The sequence below is a fragment of the Eubalaena glacialis genome, chromosome 1 (genome assembly GCF_028564815.1).
Source record: "Eubalaena glacialis isolate mEubGla1 chromosome 1, mEubGla1.1.hap2.+ XY, whole genome shotgun sequence".
Taxonomy (NCBI): domain Eukaryota; kingdom Metazoa; phylum Chordata; class Mammalia; order Artiodactyla; family Balaenidae; genus Eubalaena; species Eubalaena glacialis.
Window position 1 is genome coordinate 179,397,620 of NC_083716.1, and position 20,274 is coordinate 179,417,893.

Consider the following 20,274-nt stretch of genomic DNA (forward strand, 5'->3'; position numbering starts at 1 on the left):
AAGACTTTTTTTAAGCTGAAAAAGGGAATAGCAAGGCGTAGATGGGTAGCGGGGAGCAAGGTTGGGAAAAAAATAGCAGCAGCTCCAAATCTGCTTTCTGAGTTCATAAGTGGGGTGTGATCAGACAGGTACTATCACTCACCACTTTCAGCAGCTCTGGATGTTGGTGATGGATGCAAGTGGTAAGTTGGAAGCACTGGGCTAAGGCTACGTCTTAGCTGCTTGCCTAGCCAGGAATCAGTTTAACATTACTTGTCTCTGATTTGAAATGCCTCCTAGTAGTAGCAACAGTAAGAGCAGCAACAGTAGCTGTAGTATACTTGTACAATGTGCCAGTCAATATTATACACAGTTTACATGTATTAACTTGTTCATTTAACCCATAAAACATCCTTGAGGTAGGTGTTATTATTCTCTCATTTTATAAATGAGGAAAGCGGAGGCACAGTTTCATTACAGTATGCTTTGTTTGTGTGTTTGTTTTTAATAAGTATAGTTTAAAATCTTGAAACTACCCATGAAGTTAAACTTGTTTATATGTAGGGTTAATACTTTGTCATGACTTTGTAAAGATTCATTTTCGGGTCTTAAATTACTGCTGTTTTTCCCCTTTTAGTGAAACTGCTTTTGGTTACAAGGGTCTGAAGATCTTGTTATATTATATTGCTGGTAGCCTGTCAACAATGTTCCGTGTTGAATATGCATCTAAAGTTGATGAGAACTTTGACTGTGTAGAGGTAAGAACAGAAATAAATTTATTTTTAACTGTTTTCCAATTGAGTATAAAACAGTTTATAAGATGTAAAGGTTTGAGGGAGGAGAGAATCTGTTATATAGCAGCTTTAAAACCACATATTTAATATTTAGTTATGGAAATGATTGTCTGCCTGTCATTCCAGTTAACCCTGTGATCATGGTTCTTAGCCTGATCTGTTTCCTGAGTGGACCTTTTCCATAAAAACCTTCACTTGATCAGAGCTGCATTTTATTTAACAACTTTCGTTTTTTATTTTGGACATTAAAAGTACTTATTTTCCCAAAAGTTAAATAAGATGGAGGGAACTAGCTAAATTTTCTGCATTTACTTCATGTACAATTTTCTTATTAAAATTTCTCTTGCTATATTTCTAATCCCAAATTTCCTAATATATATTCCTTTATGAACATGGATAATTAAGCTGATTACATTATAAAACTATTTGAAGCAAATGAACCAAAAGAGGGTAAAGGCAGAGAGTATGAAGCGTATGCATCTGTGGCAGGCTGAATTATGGCTCCACCAAAGGCAGCGTGACCACAGAGGCCGAGTAATGTGGCCACAAGCCAGAGAACGCTAGTAGCCACCAGGAATTGGAAGAGGCAAGGAACAGATTCTCCTTCAGAGCCTCTGGAAGGAGTGTGGCCCTGATGACACCCTGATTTCAGCTCAGTGATATTGATTTTAGATTTTGCCTCTAGACTGTGAGAGAATACGTTTCTGTTGTTTTAAGCCTCCATGTTTGTGATAATTTAGTACAGCAGCCACAGGAAACTAATACAGATTTTTGTACCAGGAAGTGGGATACTATTGTAACAACTAAAACTGTAGAAATGTCTTTAGAAATGTGTAATAGGTAGAAACTGGAAGAATTTTGAGACACATGATAGAAAAAGCAAATTACCTTGAACAAACTGTTGGTAGAAATATGGATGTTAAAGGCTCCGCTGGTGAGGACTCAGAGCAAAGTTAGGAACATGGGAGAGAAAACTTTTTTATCGTCTTAGAGAATACATACTATATCATTATAAAAGAGAATGTTGATAGAAATAGGAATGCCTTCTAGTACTAGTAACAGTCCAGTAAAAGGTACCTCTGGTGAGGGCCCAGAAGGAAATGAGGAACATGTTATTGGCAACTGGGGGAAAGGAGATCTTTGTTGTATAAAGCCTAGCTGAATTGTGTCCTGCATTAATGTGGAAAGGAGAACTTGTAAGCAATGAACTTGGATACTTAGCTGAGGAGTTTTCCAAACAAAGTATTGAAGCTTTGGCCTAGTTTCTTGCTTTTAGTAAAATGTGAGAGGAAAGAGAGAAATTGAGGGAAGAACTGTTAAGCAAAAAAGATCTAGGACTTGATGATTTGGGAGATTCTCAACCTGTTCTGAAGACACTAAAATTAGAAGATTCATTGTCAGGGAAGTGTGCTGTGGGGAGAAAGCCAAGAGTATGGCTAAGTAATCTTGTTTTGCTGAAGAGATAGGCATGTGACTCACTGTTCTCCTCAGTAATCTCAACAAAGCCAGGAGTAGGGATTGAATTCTATGATATGAATTCAGGGAACATCTGTGGAGGACTGTCTTGTCTATTGACATGAACCTTCATGGTATACACAGATTACCCACAAGGTTTTTCGAGAGTGTTATATCAGCAGAAACACGGCCAGTTTGGACTGACAGAATGAGGGAAGGCTAATGGACTTCTAAAATTCTATAGGCAGGAAACAGGCTGATAGCACTATTCAGCTGCAAACATGTGCTACCTTTCAAGAAAAAGGAAGAACAGTTTTGAAGGTGGAGCTTCAGGCTCAGAGGGTGGACCCACAGGCCACAGTATTCCCAGGTCTAATGGAATATGGATTAGATGAGCTGGATTTTGAAATTGTTTGGTACTGGTGACTTATTTCTTCCTACCATTTTCTCCCCCTTTTTTTTTTTTTTTATTTAATATTTGTGGAAAAGACACTTCTTTTTTTGGCTGCCTTGGGTCTTGGTTGCTGCGTGTGGGCCTTCTCTAGTTGAGGTGAGCGCGGGCTACTCTTCATTGCGGTGCATGGGCTTCTTGTTGCGGTGGCTTCTCTTGTTGCGGAGCACGGGCTCTAGGCGCGTGGGCTTCAGTATTTGTGGCACGTGGGCTCAGTAGTTGTGGCTCGCGGGCTCTAGAGCACAGGCTCAGTAGTTGTGGCTCATGGGCTTAGTTGCTCCACAGGATGTGGGATCTTCCCGAACCAGGGCTCGAACCCATGTCCCCTGCAGTGGCAGGCGGATTCCCAACCACTGCGCCACCAGGGAAGTCCCCATTTTCTCCCTTTCGGAATGACAGAGTCTGTAACTTTTATCCTATGCTTGTCCTGCCATTGTGTTTTAGAAGTGATAACTTGTTTTCTAGTTTCACAGGTGGAAAGGAATTTTAATTTTGCTCCATGATGTATCATACCCATGGTCTCACCTATACCTGATTTAGATAACTTAAATGATGAGATTTTGGACTTGAGTTGATCCTGGAAACTTTGGGGGATGTTGGGATGTGGTGAGTGTCTTTGGCATGTTTGGGATGGACGTGAATCTCTGAGAGACCTTCAGAAAATTATGTGTTTTATTTTTTAATAAATTTATTTATTTATTTTTGGCTGCAGTGGGTCTTTATTGCTGTGCACGGGCTTTCTCTAGTTGCGGCAAGCAGGGTCTCCTCTTCGTTGCGGTGCACGGGCTTCTCATTGCGGTGGCTTCTCTTGTTGCGGAGCACAGGCTCAGTAGTTGCGGCGCACGGGCTTAGATGCTCCACGGCATGTGGGATCTTCCCAGATCAGGGCTAGAGCCCGTGTCCCCTGCATTGGCAGGCGGATTCTTAAACACTGCGCCACCAGGGAAGTCCCAAAAAATTATATATTTTAGACTTGTTCTGTTCCTGGGCATTCCTATTTAAAGATATTGAAGCCAACTTTATCAAGGCTTTAACTAACTTTAAATTTCTGACTTAAGCCTTTTGCCAACCTTGTGCCCCACCCTTTTATTGTAAAACCTTCTCTCATTACTTGCATTGGTTGATTTGCCCCCTTTTTATTATTTATTTTTTCTTTTTGGTTTTCTTTTATTGTAAAGGACTTGCCCAAAGTCCCACAACTAGTATCAATAAATGATTCGTATTGTACATGGGAGAGAATCACTTAGTCGTAGTATGCATAATATATAGTAATACCCTCTTAAAAGATGTGATTATAGAACTGTTTATGACCTGTTCTAAATGGGCCCAGGCGCTTGTGCTTATTAGTTTTTATTTCTGTTTTTTACAATGTGTATTTATTTTTGCCTGCTCCCATACTTTTATGCTATTAGCTCTCAATTTACTGCTGGTGTGAGGGACTTTCCTCTTGCAAACAGTCCCCTTATGGGTAAAAATACCATATTAGTAAACTTAATGGAATTGCAACATGAATCGTATATAGCATAAAGAGGTCTAAAATAGTCTCTTATATCTGTTATTCAACTTCAGTGTCAGAAATACTTGGAGCACTTACTTTTTTTTGTTCCCATTTCCCACTCTGTTTGAGATGACTAAGCTTGTCAGATAAATAATATGTAACTGCACTTAATATTTGTTTTATTCAGTGGTTTGTGTCCCTTGGAAATTTTTGAAAATTTGCAGATATAAAAGTGATTCTGAATAATACTGTAGTTGTGGTGATTTGATACTTGAAAAGATTTAATCTTAGATAAACTAGCATTTAACACAGACTTAGTAAAATGGAGCTAAACTAGCATTTAACACAGACTTAGTAAAATGGAGCTTTTTATAATCAAATATTTCTTATTAGACTGTTAAATTTTCAAGCCTGGCTAGATACTCTTTAAAAATGCAGTGTTGGGTTTTTTTTCTTGTGTTGTACAAAATTCACTTTTGTTTGAGGGGTTTGCTGGTTTTGGGTTTTTTGTTTTGTTTTTTTTTTTAAGTTCCGGCTGGTAGTGCTGAATCGATTTCTTCCAAAGGAACTATTGACTTAGTTATTGATGAATCTTTCAAATATTATGTGCAGTGAAAATAGCTATGTATTTGCATTGACTTCTAATTGTTCCATTCTTGAAAACCAGCTTTCTCCATTTAGAAGTACTATGTTAGGAGTAAGGAATCAATCTTTTATAATGCCTTTTTGTAGGACTATTTATTTGCTTCATGGTCGAAGATCATTTATTTAAATTACATGTTCAAGCAGAAACCTCTTTTTCCCCTTATAAAAAAAGAATGGGTAGCAGATGTGGGAGGAATGGGCTTGCCTCTTCTCAGTTTGCAGTGAGAATGTTCATTTCACAATGCCTTCTGTGTTCTTGATGCCAGGAACCTAGTGGCAAACAAAGCAAAGTCACTGCTCTCATGAAGCTTACCTTCTTGCCAAGAGGAGCAGTCAGTGAACAAATATTAAATAAACAAATTAATATGTATGAAAATACATTAATGTATGAAGAAACATTTTGCTGGTTTCTGAATGAAGAGGAGACAGCCATGTAATAATCTGAAGGGATCAACGTATGCAGAGGCCCTGAATGAGAACATTGCTGGCATTTTTGTTGTCCAGAAAGATCACTGTTGTTAAGTCGTTGTGGTGACGGAGAGAAAGGTAGGAGATGGTTGAAGGGGGTTGGCAAAACTAGGTCATATGGAGTAAGAGTAGTTGATAGGCTTTGGAGGTTTTAAGTAGGTGGGGGTTATATGATAGGGTTTATATTTATAAAAGATGATTCTGGCTGCTATGCAGAGAGCACACTGTAGGGGGCAAGAGTGAAAGAAGGGAGACCAGCATGTTGCAGTGGTATAGGCCACACTGCATTAATTGTCTGGTTGAGGATATATCTTTGGAGGTAGAGCCAATAGCATTTGCTGTTGAATTAAATGTGATTGATGAGGGAAAGAGGAACGAGGAGGATCCCATTGCTTAAGCAGTAGTGGTACTATTCACTGAGATGGGGAAGATGGGAGAAGTAGATTTAAGTGGGAAAAGCCCAAGATTTTTGTTTTAGATGTATTGTTTTGAGGTTATTATATATCATAATTGAGTTTTGCAGGCTCTACTATGTAGCATTATTTTTGCATATGAAAAATATACCCTTTTAGGTGGTCAGAAGCCACAGCAAATCTGCTTAGAAGTTATTTGCTTGTTAGAATTTTGCCATTATATTAATCTTTCGTCATCCATTCTTTTTCTTTTACATGCTCTCCAGTGGCACCTGAAATTTTTTAGTTACAATTAAGATGCCTGTAAAACATCTCCACTAGCCATCCTCTTTTAAAGACAACATAATTATTTTGAATTTTGCGATACAATAAACTTGATTATTCAGACACTGATGGTTTGTTCATCGTATGGTTGTCCCTGATCTTTGCCTTTATCAATACCTCCTGCCCTCTCTTGAGGTAATTTCATTGCTTTTTAGTGGAAGGGTATGTAACTAAGATTGTTCAGTCTTTCTAACTGCTAACATTTTAGGGAAAGTTTTGTTGGAGAAAGTTGAAATACATGGATAAGGTTTGTATTAACTGAATTTCAGTCATCTATTTTATTCTTGTCTCTCATTAATATGGATTGAATTTGAGAGTAGATGAGAGCAGATTTTTAAAATTTTCTGGATTCCTTAGGGCTTTTTTAATAGAAAAATCCTGTGTACTTATAAAAATTTCATCTTGAGGAAGTGAAAAAATAACTCTTTGGTAGACTAATAATATTTCAGTATATTCCACTATATTCTTTTTTTGATAAGGGTGTCAGCATTCTTAATGAGTAATTTTTTTTATGAAGTATCATAAAAAGCTTTAAAATTATGTATTTAGATTTTTATCTTGGAACTTTGTTGTGAGTTTAGGTTGCAAAACACTAATGCAGTATAAATTAACATAATGTGACCTTTGTTTTTCCAGTAGTTGAAATATTCACGCTTTTTCTCTACTTCTCTAACAATACGGAAACTTCTACAGCTTAAATATTGTCAGAGAATGTAAGATTGAGCACATTATTTAGATATGGAGTGTTTTTGCTTGTTTTTGTAGCATATCTTGAGCAAATTATGTAGATATGGAGTTTTTTTGCTTGTTTTATAGCATATTCTTAGAATTATAGTTAATGTTAAGTCTTCACCACTTTAGCCAAGTAAAGGATAGCATGTACTACTATTTAACATGCCTGTAAAATTGCTATTTCAAAACTAAAGCACCATAGACAAATTTAGACAAATGCTGCTGTTTAAGATAAGACACTAAAGAGGTAATTTGGTTTTCGAATGTGATAAGTACACGTGTACAAGTGTAAACATATTTGTATTATAGCAGACTACCAGTTAGTCTCAGGTACATTGCTTTATGCAGTGATGAAGAATAGTAAAAATTGCTTCATGGAAACATCTCATGTGTAACAAAGTACAGAACATTGGAAATTGAGATGACCATAGTCAGAAAGTATACAATCTAAAATATTTCATCTTGAGTCACCTAAGAGAAGACCTGAATAGAAGAGTTACTTTTATGCTTTCCTTATTAGAAAGATATTGCCAAGGGTTAGGAAAACATTTGTAAGGCATATCCTTATTAAATATATCAGGTTGTAATCTAGATTCTTGATCTAGTCAGCTTAATTTCTTATCCTTTCTAGAACTGTATTTTTAAATAATTTTAATTAAAGTTTAGAATATTCTTGAAGATAGGGAATTTTTCAGGGATCTTCAGAAACAGAATCTAAACTTTTAGCCACTAGCATTGGAACTAACAGGTTTCAGTTAATCTTTAATTCTAAATTCAATTGAAAATGAGTATATGGGGGTTTTCTCTAGTGGTAATTTATTGTCTGGCCAGTAATCCAATATGAAAAATGAATATTTAACTGAACTAAAATATATTTATTCTTTTAGAAAAGAGTACAGATCTGTAAGACATGACAGTTATAGGATTTTTTTTTCTTAAAGCAGAATCCATTCAATAGAGAAATGCAGACATTTTTCCTTTAGTGGTGCAAAGTCCTGAATTCTGGGTTTGAAGAGCTGTTTGGTTTTATGTTATGTATTTTATGTAATACATATACATTTTCTCTAATGTATTATATGTAACAGAGTCCTTGTTTTTAAACTTGGCCTTTTATTCCCCTGTAAAAGTTCTTAATGTGTAAACTTGCCCAGAGCAAAATATTTATTTGAAGATATTTATTACAATAAATAGGTATCCTTTGAAGGCTGAAAGTTAAACACTTTCTTTCAACTTCGTTGAGCTCAAATCTTTGGCTGCTTTATCTTCTATCTGAACTGCTACTTGAAACTTAGAGTTTCTGAGAAATCTTTGAAGTACATTTGGTGCCTGATATGTGAAGTTATTTGATCATGCTTTGCAATGCCTTGTTGAGAAGACAGGACATAGGGAAAGTTTTTAAAAGTTAAAATTATATACACTGTACATGCCTTGAAGTGTTTTCTTTTGAAATTGATAGATTGTAAACCTCTTCATTTAAAAGTAGTGTTTCTTGACTTTTTAAAACTTGAATTAATACTACTTTACCCATCGCTCCTTTGGATTTTAATTGCCACACAACAGACCTATTAAACCTATCTCTTATTATTACACTTTCCTCTTGTAATTATTGAAATTGTACAAATTCTGTAAAATATGCTTAAGATGGTCTCTTCACATTAGATAGCAGTATCAAGGAAAAATAATTTATCAAATAGTACTTTAAAAATAAGCAGAAGTGGTCCTGTCAAATGCAGTTTATTTGATCTTGAGGGTGAATGGATTGTAAGGACTGGTGCACATATTAGAAATAAGCTGTTGGGCAAAATGTCAAAGAGCTATATTTTTAAATAATAGCTTTTTTTTTATAGCTATAAACAAGTTATATATAAATGTTGGTAGTACCAGAGCATTGAAAATAAAACTTGTTTGTGATAAATTCCATCCTTCGTTCTCTATCCTAAAATGTAACTGAATGATAATAAAGTGCTATTCATCTGCAGGTGCATTGCTTCTGCTTAGTTAAAAGATGGTTGAAAGGACAGGAATTAGTAGCATGTTGTATTAGCCTTTTGTAGTGTATTTTGTCCTAAGCATCTTAATTTCCCTGTTTTGAATGCTAAGTAGCAAGGGTCTTGGTTTAGAACTAATACCCATCATGCATGTAAACGGTATGAAAGAGCTGCTTAGTAAGTTAACACAAAGTGTTCTTGTGTCAGTCCTTGTGGAAATAGATACAATACAAACATTACAGCTGAACTCACGGCAAACTCCATTAAGTAAAAACCTGGCCTCATTGTTCAGGAAAAAGTTTGAATAGAATGCAAGCTCATTTTGTTGAATGTAATGTCAGGCTTTTAGGGACTGTATTGAGGGATAAGGTTTTGTTAAGTTGAGACCAATTCATTAAGTTTTATTGCCTGGTGAGAAGCAGTAATACTTTATTGTAAGACTTCATCAAATATTCATGGTTAAAGAGAAGTAGTAAATGTATTCAATCAAGTGGTCTTTTGGGGTTTTGAAAAGGATTATGAAGTCTGCTCAGCTGATAGTTTAACATTCATTGAGGTTATTTAACAAGGATAATTTTAATCTCTGAGTTTAATTTTGTTGTCCAGGCTTGCCTCTTTTTACTGTCACAAATCCAACTCTATAAAAATTGTGTCACATTATAGGATGAGTGGATAATATATCCATTCATATAATTTATGTATTTCCTAAGTGGGTATATTTTTTAAGTTATCTTAATTTTGAGTTTCGTGTATGAGGGAGTTATGACCTACTTGCTCATTGTGAGGTTGCCATTTGTTTGGTCAGACTCTAGCCTCACCTCACTACTGCTGGTGATCCTTTCATGTCTTGGATAATATACTCTCCTTGACACATGTAACATAATAAGCAGCCATGTAAAATAATAAGCAGCCTTTTGTTTTGGCCAGTTCAAACTGTCTTGAAGGGACATGGTCAGCATTTTCTACATGATGTTAGAAATTTCTATAGGATTGCCCTCATTCTTGTAGTTGATTTCAGGCTACCCACCTCCTCTTTTTTATTTCTGTGTTATACTTGTGTTCATCTGACATTTTTGTGGCAGCACCTCGTACACATGAAACTCATCCTTTCCCAGTTCGCTGTGTGTTTGCATCTTTAGTTTAACAGTGAATTGAAGTTTTGTGATTTTTGTGGGTTTTGTCCATTTCAGAAAAACTAAGCATATTCAACTAAGTCAAATTTATTAATTTTTTTGTGTCCTTTAATCTCCATTCCTTAGGCAGATGATGTTGAGGGCAAAATTAGACAAATCATTCCACCTGGATTTTGCACAAACACGAATGATTTTCTTTCGTTGCTGGAAAAAGAAGTTGATTTCAAGCCATTTGGAACCTTACTTCATACATACTCTGTTCTCAGTCCAACAGGAGGAGAAAACTTTACCTTTCAGATTTATAAGGTAAAGATAAATCTAAGTATTCCCTGGGTGAAAGTACCTCATTTGCCTGAAACCTGTATCCTGTTTTGATGTGTTTTTTTCAGTGATTTATTCTAACTTCAGGAAACAAGTCTTTGTCAGCATTAAAAACAAAGATCTGTTTTGTATGTGTGTCTGTGTACACATCTTAATCTGAGACTTCTAAACACTTTCCCACAGAATAGTTTTGTGTTCTACAGACTTTCACTTACCTCTGTGATGAGTTTCACCTGACTTTTCCTGGCTTTTTCCCTAGGCTGACATGACATGTAGAGGCTTTCGAGAATATCATGAAAGGCTTCAGACCTTTTTGATGTGGTTTATTGAAACTGCTAGCTTTATTGACGTGGATGATGAAAGATGGCACTACTTTCTAGTGTAAGTACAGTTCTAAAGCAACAGTAGACCTTATTACCTCCACAAAGCCAGCATTTTAATTGTGGCGGCCCAATTATTAGGACAGTATAATGATATTTTTCCCAGGAAAGAAAAACTATTGTTTATGAGGCTTGAGTTTTCCTTCATTATGCTTTGGGAGACCTTGAGAATAGAGTTGAATAAAATGCTGTTGTCCGTTAGGGCCCTGAATGTAGGCTTAAACAGTAAAACGAGCTTTGCCTGTGTTTTCTTTTACTTGCCACCTATTCATCTTTATAATAGGCAAGTGCACTGAAGTGATGTAAAGAGGTCTGATTTATCCAAGTTGCTGCACACCAATTAAGTGAATTGTATATTCAGAACATAGCAGGTGTACCCATTGGGCCCTCACAGAGTAGCTTGCTGACACTGAAAATTCAGTCAGAGAATGGAAAAGAAAATGGACACTGCATGGGAGCGCGACTGTAATTGACCTGCTTGGCTTTCTGTTTTATCTGCAGATTTGAGAAGTATAATAAGGACGGAGCTACACTCTTTGCGACCGTAGGCTACATGACAGTCTATAATTACTATGTGTACCCAGACAAAACCCGGCCACGTGTAAGGTAATTGGCAGTATAACACGTGCCTTGTCTTTTATTTCAGAAGAAGGAACTGCTGAAGTTTCCAATACTTGTTATAATAGTGTTGATTTGTTTTTAAAAAATCACCATTATTCATTGGCTGTGTACTGATTTATTTCATTGTTCCCTTTGAAACAGTGTGGAAGATTAAATGTTTACAGTTTTGAGTATCTCAGTAATTTTTGGAATTCTTGAAGGTGGATTGAAAAAAAGATCACACAAACTTTAAAGTGTTTATATTACTATAGTGACTTGCAATTTGTAAACCGGTCATGTTGTGATATTTTAATATAATTTCTTTACTGTAGTCAGATGCTGATATTGACTCCATTTCAAGGTCAAGGCCATGGTGCTCAACTTCTTGAAACAGTTCATAGATACTACATTGCATCTCCTTCTGTTCTTGATATTACAGGTATGTAAATTTTGATTGGTTGTTGAAAGAGCCTTTCTAAAAAATCTCTTCTTTACTAATCTTGGTTTTGTCAGAAATAACTATTTTATTTTAAATAGCAGCAGTCTCCTGAGGTCTTTTTGGAACTGTTTAAAGATGTCTTAAGGTTACATTTTAAATCATAAGCCTTTGTGGGATTGGATTGCATCTCTGAGCATGAAGTGCTCATTAATTGAACAAATTGAGGATAATGAACTGAATATATAATGGGAAATCTTAGGCATATATATGTTGCAAGTGTGGTGTGACTTATTTGTTCAGTTTATTTGGCAAACAGTTTATAAAGTTGATGTATCTTTTCATCTAACTTTACTGCTCCTGTTAAATGATTTGGAAACTTGGGAGATACAGAAGTAATTACTAAAGTTAGTTTATATCAAAAGTTATAAATTGTTTAAGTGACACCTTCACTAGCTTAGTGACTTGTAAAATTATAGAAACATAATACAAACAATAACACTTCTTTTTAGCTAAGCCCAAAATTGTTTAGCTTCTGTTTACTTATAGAGCTTGGACTTGGTACTACATGAAGGGACTTTTTTGGTGATTTTAATCTAGAGACTTAGAGTTCACATAAGTAGTCTTTGTCTTCTCTAGTGGGTAATGTGCCAGCAGGGGTTGTTTCTGTGCAGCCTCTTAACCACTTTCTTCTGTCTACTCCAACCAATAAAGTCCTTGATACTTAGCACCAATTAGCAGATAAAGAATTTTATTTCTTAAATCTCAGTGAAGAGTCATCTATAATGGTAGCCTTTATTCATTGCAAACTGAAGTCTCTAAAGAGAAAATGCTAAACATGCTAAAGGACTTGTGAATTTGAAAACTGGGTATTGGCCTTTATTTTCAGTGTTAACATTTCTTAGCATTATAAATTACTAAAAATGCCTTATCAGCTGTTCTAAGATATTTCTCCTCAATTTCCATACCCAGTCCTTTAAAAAAAGAAAAGTACAGAATCTTCTACTCTTTGGTTGTTTTAGTTGCCTATAGCTCCATTATTTTGTATATTTTTTAAACTTTTTGGATCTTTATCAGGCTCTGGATTTCCCTTTGCAATCCAGGATATTCTTTATATTGAGATGGCCTTTTGCTTACTTGACATATAGCCAGATATAGTAAAAATTAAAACTTAACCATCAATGGCCTATGTTACAGGATAGATAGGTGTTTGTGGTGTAATTGCCACCCATTTTTTTTTTTTTTAGCACTTTTTTTTTTTGGCCGCGCCTCTCGGGTTGCAGGATCTTAGTTCCCCAATCAGGGATTGAACCCGGGCCCCGGCAGTGAGAGAGCCGAGTCCTAACCACTGGATTGCCAGGGAATTCCCTTTTTTTAAGCACTTAAAGTAAAATACTGGAAAACAGTTCTTTATATCATGTGCCATCTTCCTTTTGAGGATGTCGGTATCATAAGATATACAGGGTTTGAATACATATTGGTTGTATGACCTTACATATAGAATTGGTGATTTGTTTCTTCCAGAATTATGAAGAGAGTTGCATTTGGCAATAGAAATTGATCTTGGGCTAGAATATATCTCAGTATTATTAACCTGTTAGTTGTATATTAAGAACTAATTATATCTGTCCTTTAAATGTTCCTTGTAGTACTGGAATATGTTACATGGCTTTTTAGAATGTTATCTGTAAATTTTTTATAATATGAAGTTTTTTTTTTAAATGATAGAAGAGCATTTATGTTGGTAGATGATGTATTTAACTTGGGAAAAAACTCAAGTTTTGATCCCACGTATCACTATAGATTTATATCCAAGCAAATTTCATCTTTTAAATGCATCACTCATCTGTGAAGGATGTCACAGATTAATGGGTGTTACCATTTTAGGTTCATTTTCAGGCTGACACCTTTAGTTAAAGTGCTGAAAGACTGAGTGGTGACTTGGCCCCTTATATTAAGCTGCAAACAAAATATTGTTAGTCTATAATGGCTTATTTAAAGCTAAGTGGAAATTTTTTTTGCACAATTTTCCAATATATGTGAAAATTTCAGATAAGAATGTGGCATGAGATTTTTTAGATTTTTCTCAACTGTAATTCTTTTACCTTTGATGTGTTTTTTCCTAAAATTCTGGGGGTATATAAGTTACTTAAGTTACTTAAGCTTTCACTCATACGAAATTTTATTTTAAACTGATATTAGCAACACAGTTCTTTTTTCTAAACCAGTTCAAGAAGAGGTGGACTTGGAAAAGCTGACATTGAATAAGCATGTGCCTCACTATTAGCACTTAAAAACATTTTTTTAAGAGATGCTTGCTTAAGAGTTTGTCACTTAGTAGAGATTTAATTAAAGCAGCTTTGTTGAGGTATGATATACATAGCATTAAATTCATGCATTTTAAGTGTACAGTTCAGTATTCTTAGTACACTTGCCTAGTTTTACAACCTGTTTTAGAATATTTCTGTCACTGTAAAAAGATTCCCTCCTGTCCATTTGCAGTCAGTCCCCATCCCCAGTCTCTTGTATTGAGGTTTGTGATCCATTTTGAGGTAATTTTTGTGCATTATGTGAGGAAAGTTTCTAAATTAATCTTCTTTACATATGGCCATCCAGTTTTCCCAGCAGTTTGTTAAAAAGACTGTCCTTTCCCCTGTTGAATTGCCTTCGTATGTTTGTTGAAAATCAGTTGCCCGTAAATGTAAAGATTTATTTCTGGACTCTTTAATGATCTATGTCTATCCTTCTGCCAGTACCATACCATCTTGATTTTTTTTTTTTTTTTTTAAGAAATAGAGGCTGTTTATTCAGAACGCTGTCTTAATTTTTTATTGTAGCTTTATATATGAGTTTTTTTCGTGTGTGTATGTTTTGCCTTAATGATAATGTCAAGTTTAACCTGTTAAATATGTAAGTTGAATTTGTGGAGCATGTTCAGCCTGGTTGCTGTAGAATAAATAGACGTTTCTTCAAATGACTGATGAGTAGAGTTAGAAATGGGTACTGGCCCTGGCCAGGTGGGTGGGAATGGAGCAGAGAGGAGAGGCCTCAGTCAGAGGGGCCTGGCCTGGGACGAGCCATGACCCTCAGGGACCCAGAGGCACTGGCTCCCAGAAGATAGTCCCTCTCTGAGTGAGCACCCAGACGACACAGACTAGGGCTGGTTGTCGCAAACTCATCAGCAGCTGACCCTGGTACAGCTGCCCCGGAGATGCAATCTATGTGACCAGTGGAAACGCTTCTTACCCCACCTCTCAGACACACAACGCCCCTCCCAAAAAGGTTCTAGATTCTAAAAGCAGCAAAAACATTCAAATGGTTCCAGAAGAAATAGAGTCTTCATCTTTTTGTCTCAAAGATAGCAGCTGTTCCCTCCCCGCAGCACAGTCCTCCTTTTCCCCCAAATGATTTTACATGCAAGATAATGAAGAGGAAGCCCCATGCGGTGAGGGGCTCCTAGCTGTGAGGGCCTGCTGCAGTGGTGCCAGGGTATAGGGTGGGCAAGACAGGGCAGAGGTCCTGGCAGTGGGACCCAGTTGCCTGGTATTTCTTCCTACAAGCCATGCTTACTTGTTCAGGGTGAGCGACTGCGTTCATTTCCTGACAGAGTTACATTATCATTTGTTTTCCTTTCCTCTTTCTTCCTAGCATCCTCCTGCCCCTCTTGCTTTCTGCTCTTTCTGAATGATCGATCACTAGCCAGGCAAGGTGGCCTTGGCCTGCTCCGTTTCCGCCGCTAAATACATTTTCATGTAAGGCTCTTCTGCTTTTTCTTCTCAATGTCATCTTCTTCTCTCCTTGAAAGCTCCTTTGGCCTATCTAGATCTAGTTGTGTGAACTTTCTGATCATCTGTGCCACCTGGTTGGGGTTCTTGATGTTAATGAGCCCTCCTACACCTTTGCTGGTGGTCAACTTCATCCTCACTGTCTTCTGAGGCTAGAGATTTCTTCTTTCTGGAGTCACCTGCAGCCCCATCTCTACCCTCTTTCCTTGGTCCTCTTCTTCCCTGGCCGCCTGCTTTTCAGCTTGGAGCTCTTTGTCGGTCTCCTTGGGACTCAGATACTGCCTAGCCCAGCCTTTGTGGGGAATCTGTACATTCCTTTGTGTACATTATCTGTACATTCCTGATAGATCATAATTTCATAACAAACTGATGCCATGACAGAATTTCACTTCTTTACCACCTTAAAGCCATGGTCATATAATGTTTACCTAATAATTGCGTGTATATGAAGTGCTGCATAGAAGCATAAGATGGTATTTAAGTACATATGGATTGAATGAATAAATAACTCAATCATAAAACATTACCCTTAGCTCAGACCCTTTTATAAACAGCTTTATTGAGATATAGTTAACATGTCATACAATCCACTTATTTAAAGTGTACAATTTTTTTAAAAAATTTATTTAATTAATTAATTTATTTATTTGGCTGCGTTGGGTCTTCGTTGCTCTCTGCGGGGTTTCTCTAGTTGTGGCGAGTGGGGGGCTGCTGTTCGTTGTGGTGCACAGGCTTCCCATTGCGGTGGCTTCTCTTGTTGTGGAGCACGGGCTCTAGGCACACGGGCTTCAGTAGTGGCTCGCGGGCTCAGTAGTTGTGGCTCATGGGCTCTAGAGCGCAGGCTCAGTAATTGTGGCGCACTGGCTTAGTTGCTCCGCGGCATGTGGGATCTCCCCGGACCAGGGCTCGAACCCGTGTCCCCTGCACTGGCAGGCGGATTCTTAACCACTGTGCCACCAGGGAAGTCCCAAAAGTTATAAATTTTGTTATAGCCCTGTTTATCTACTTTTTCTTTAGTTGCTTATGCTTTTGGTTCGTTGTCTAAGAAACGATTGCCTAACCAAAAGTCATGAAGATTTACTCCTGTGTTTTCTTCTTTGTAGTTTTACCTCTTACACTTAGGTCTATGATCCGTTTTGAGTTAATTTTTGTGTATTGTGTGAGGAAAAGGGATCCAACCAACTTCATTCTTTTTGCTGTGGAGATCCAGTTGTCCAAGTGCCATTTGTTAAAAGACTATTCTTTCCCTCATTGAATTGTCTAGGCACCCTTCTCAAAAATTAATGGGTCATAAATGTATGGGTTTATTTTAAACTCTCAACTCAGTTCCACTGATCTACATGTCCATCCTATGTCAGTACCACACTGTCTTGATTACTATAGCTTTGTAGTAAGTTTTGAAATCAGGAAATCTGAGTCCTCTAACTTTTGTTCTTTTTCAAGGTTGTTTTGGCTATTCTGAGTTCCTTGCTTCTCCATATCAGTTTTAAGATGAGCTTGTTAATTTCTGCAACAAAAAAAGCCGGCTGGGATTTTGATAGGGATTGCATTGAATAATTTGTAGAGTATTGCTATTGTAACAAAGCTGTCTTGTGACCTATGAACTACCTCAAACGTTAACATTGTTTCAAGTCTTCTACTGATCAGAAAATGAGGGCTCAGAGAAGTGAGGTAATTTGCCTGAAGTCCTACATCTGTGAGTGACAGAACCGGGACTCAAACAGATGTTCTCTGACTGCAGTATTTTTTCTGCCTATCATGTTTTGATATTTTCCTTGTCCACTACTTAGTCTAATGTAGCTAACATAGACAAACATAAAGGAACATCTATGCTATCCAGATGCAATGAAGAAAGAATCAAAATCATATTTTCATTTTATTCTCTAATTAAAAAAGATTTGTTTTGTAAAAGGAAGAATTTTTTTAATTGGGTGAAAGAAGCCTAGCAGACTATAAAGGTTATTAAAGTAAGGGAGTTATAAATTGAGCTTTGGAACCCTTAGGTATCAGAAAATACTTGCTTTTGGAGTTGATTATCCAAACTTGAATCTCTTGTTTATACAGCTACGTTAACTGAAAATAAAACTAAGGTACATATATATGATAACAAACCAGTCAAAAAGTTTACATTTTTTAAAAAATTTTATTTATTTATTTATTTATGGCTGTGTTGGGTCTTCGTTTCTGTGTGAGGGCTTTCTCTAGTTGTGGCAAGTGGGGGCCACCCTTCATCACGGTGCGCGGGCCTCTCATTATCGCGGCCTCTCCTGCTGCGGAGCACAGGCTCCAGACGCGCAGGCTCAGTAACTGTGGCTCACGGGCCTAGCCGCTCCGCGGCATGTGGGATCTTCCCAGACCAGGGCTCGAACCCATGTCCCCTGCATTGGCAGGCAGATTCTCAACCACTGCGCCACCAGGGAAGCCCAAAAAGTTTACATTTGAAAAGGAGTAGCTCTGATTTCACAAATAATATATATGTATTTGCAAAAGGATTGCATCTATAATTTTATTTGACTAATAGTGCTATTGTTTGATTTATAAGGAATAATCCTTTCACATTGTAACTTTTGTGTATATATATATATAATTCTTTTAAGAATATTTGCCTTTCTAAGCTTAGCATGTATATTGAGGTTGCAAATGATGAAGAAGTTATGTTAGGTAAGGGAAATGTTATTCTGCTTTATTTCTTTAGCGGAAGATCCATCCAAAAGCTATGTGAAATTAAGAGACTTTGTGCTTGTGAAGCTTTGTCAAGATTTGCCCTGTTTTTCCCGGGAAAAGTTAATGCAAGGATTCAGTGAAGATATGGCAATAGAGGCTCAACAGAAGTTCAAAATAAATAAGGTATTTTTAGTCTGTAAGAGGAAAACATTCAAATTTTGAAAAAAAATTTTTTTAAGTACTTACGTAATTTAAACATTGCAAATACATTAAGAATACAGGCCCTGAAGCCAAATTGCTTGGGGTCAAATTTGGCTTCACCACTTGCTCTTAGGGCAATTTAGTTTACCTCCTTGTGCTTCAATTTTCTCATTAATAGAATGGAAAGATAATTGATTTCATGGCTATATTAAGTGTAACAAGCAGAACGGAGATGGATAGTAGGATCTTATCTTTGCTTTCTAAGAAAATGTTTATCTAAACTGGTAAAGTAGTTAATGCCCCTGGAGACTGTATTGGTGGGGAGGAGGGTTGGAATAAAACACTTAACTTTCACTTTTTATACTTCTATAGATGTTTGTTTGAATTTTAAAGTAGTAAATATCTTAAGTACAGAAAAAATAATATGGGAGTTCAGAGGAATTTGTTACATTTACGTAAGCAAGAAATCAGAGTATTTCATAGAAGGGATGCATTTGATCTAAGCCTTGAAGAATGGGTAGGTTTTGGATTATAAACGTATGAGGGATGAAGAGTATTCCAGTAATAAGGACTAGCAATTAGTGGTGGTGGTGGGATGAATTGGGAGATTGGGATTGACATACATACACTAATATGTATAAAATAGATAACTAATAAGAACCTGCTGTATAAAAAAACTAATAAAACAAAATTAAAAAAAAAAAAGGACTAGCACTTGATACTATTGACCTCCCCTACCTTGGTTTCTAAGGTACTACAGTTCCTGGTTTTCCACTTAACCACTGTGCTCATCTTTTTTGAGATACTGTCTACTAGCTTCTACTCTTCCGTATGCTCCCTAAATATAATTCTTCCCCAAAGTTTTTTATCCAATCCTCATTTCTTCTCATTCTACTTAATTCTACCTGGGAGAGCTCGTCGAAATCTTCAATCCAAATTTTCCTCCTGAGCTCCAAAACTGTATACCAAAAGTTTACTAGTCACTGACCTTCAAGAAGCAACTTAATTTGAATTGAAACTTTCCATCTTCTCCTGCATAAAAACACTTTAATGGCTTCCTGGCTTTAAGATAAAATGTGATTTTAGAAATAATTTATATTTCCAGACTGTATTAAACCTTTATTAATGAGAATTTATTTAATAGCTCAGCCTTTAAAAGACAGAATATGAGCACATTATTGGGATTAAAACTCCTTAGTATGGCACACAGATCCCATCATAATTTGGCCCCTGCCTGCCTTGCTAGCCTCAGCTTCCTACCGCTTTCCCACACGCTCTGGCTTTGCTGAACTTCATGTCGTTTCCCAACTATGCTACAACTTTCCTCCTTTTATGTCCCTGCATATACGCTGTTCCCTTTGCCCTTATACCCCCCTTCTCCTGTTCCTCCATCTTTGCTTGGCCAGATAGTACTCATTTTTTCAGGCTCAGCTCAAGTGTTTCTTCCAGAAAGTTCAATGTTATCTTCTCAACCTCTGTATACCTGACCTCTTCCCCACTCCCAATAAATAGGTAAGTGAAATAACAGAAATAGGAGAACTATAGGCCTACTCCTTTGGTTTCAGTGTTACCCAAACTTCCTGATTCTTCTCATATTTCTTTGACTGTTTTTCTCTGTTCTTTGTCTGCTCCTTAACTGTCACTATACTACAGGGTTCTGACCTCTCCCCTGTCTTCACTGTGTATGTTTTCCTTGGGTGATCTTAACCATTAACTAGTCTTATGGTTTAAACTCTTGCCCTGTATACTGATATTGCTTAAATCCTTACCCTTAGACTAGAATTTTCTTCAGATTTATATGTTCTGCTGCCTCCTAAATCTCTCCTACTCTGAAAACTGTCATTCCATACCCTCCTCCACAGCCAGTCTTTCCTCTTCTATATTTCTAGAATCCTTGTTCCCTTAGTATTCTTATTTGTGCTATCTCAGTTCATGCCCTCGTCATTTTTTTTTTTTTTTGGCTGTATTGGGTCTTCATTGCTGCATGAGGGCTTTTCTCTAGTTGAC

General features: G+C 36.7%; 2 protein-coding genes and 1 pseudogene across 4 annotated transcripts in view; 1 reads left to right on the forward strand and 2 right to left on the reverse strand.

Moving 5' to 3' along the window:
* SLC25A12 (solute carrier family 25 member 12) overlaps positions 1–20,274 on the reverse strand; it is a 183,961-nt gene that overhangs the window by 139,776 nt on the left and 23,911 nt on the right. The gene's annotated exons all lie outside the window — the stretch shown is intronic.
* HAT1 (histone acetyltransferase 1) overlaps positions 1–20,274 on the forward strand; it is a 48,136-nt gene that overhangs the window by 19,916 nt on the left and 7,946 nt on the right. For all 3 annotated transcript variants that reach the window (XM_061201950.1, XM_061201968.1, XM_061201959.1), the window contains 6 exons: positions 617–737; positions 10,007–10,186; positions 10,461–10,582; positions 11,083–11,187; positions 11,514–11,620; positions 18,098–18,249. In XM_061201950.1, coding sequence (XP_061057933.1) covers positions 617–737; positions 10,007–10,186; positions 10,461–10,582; positions 11,083–11,187; positions 11,514–11,620; positions 18,098–18,249 — 787 coding nt within the window. The remainder of the gene's footprint in view (positions 1–616; positions 738–10,006; positions 10,187–10,460; positions 10,583–11,082; positions 11,188–11,513; positions 11,621–18,097; positions 18,250–20,274) is intronic.
* Positions 15,192–15,813, reverse strand: LOC133078500 (28 kDa heat- and acid-stable phosphoprotein-like; annotated as a pseudogene).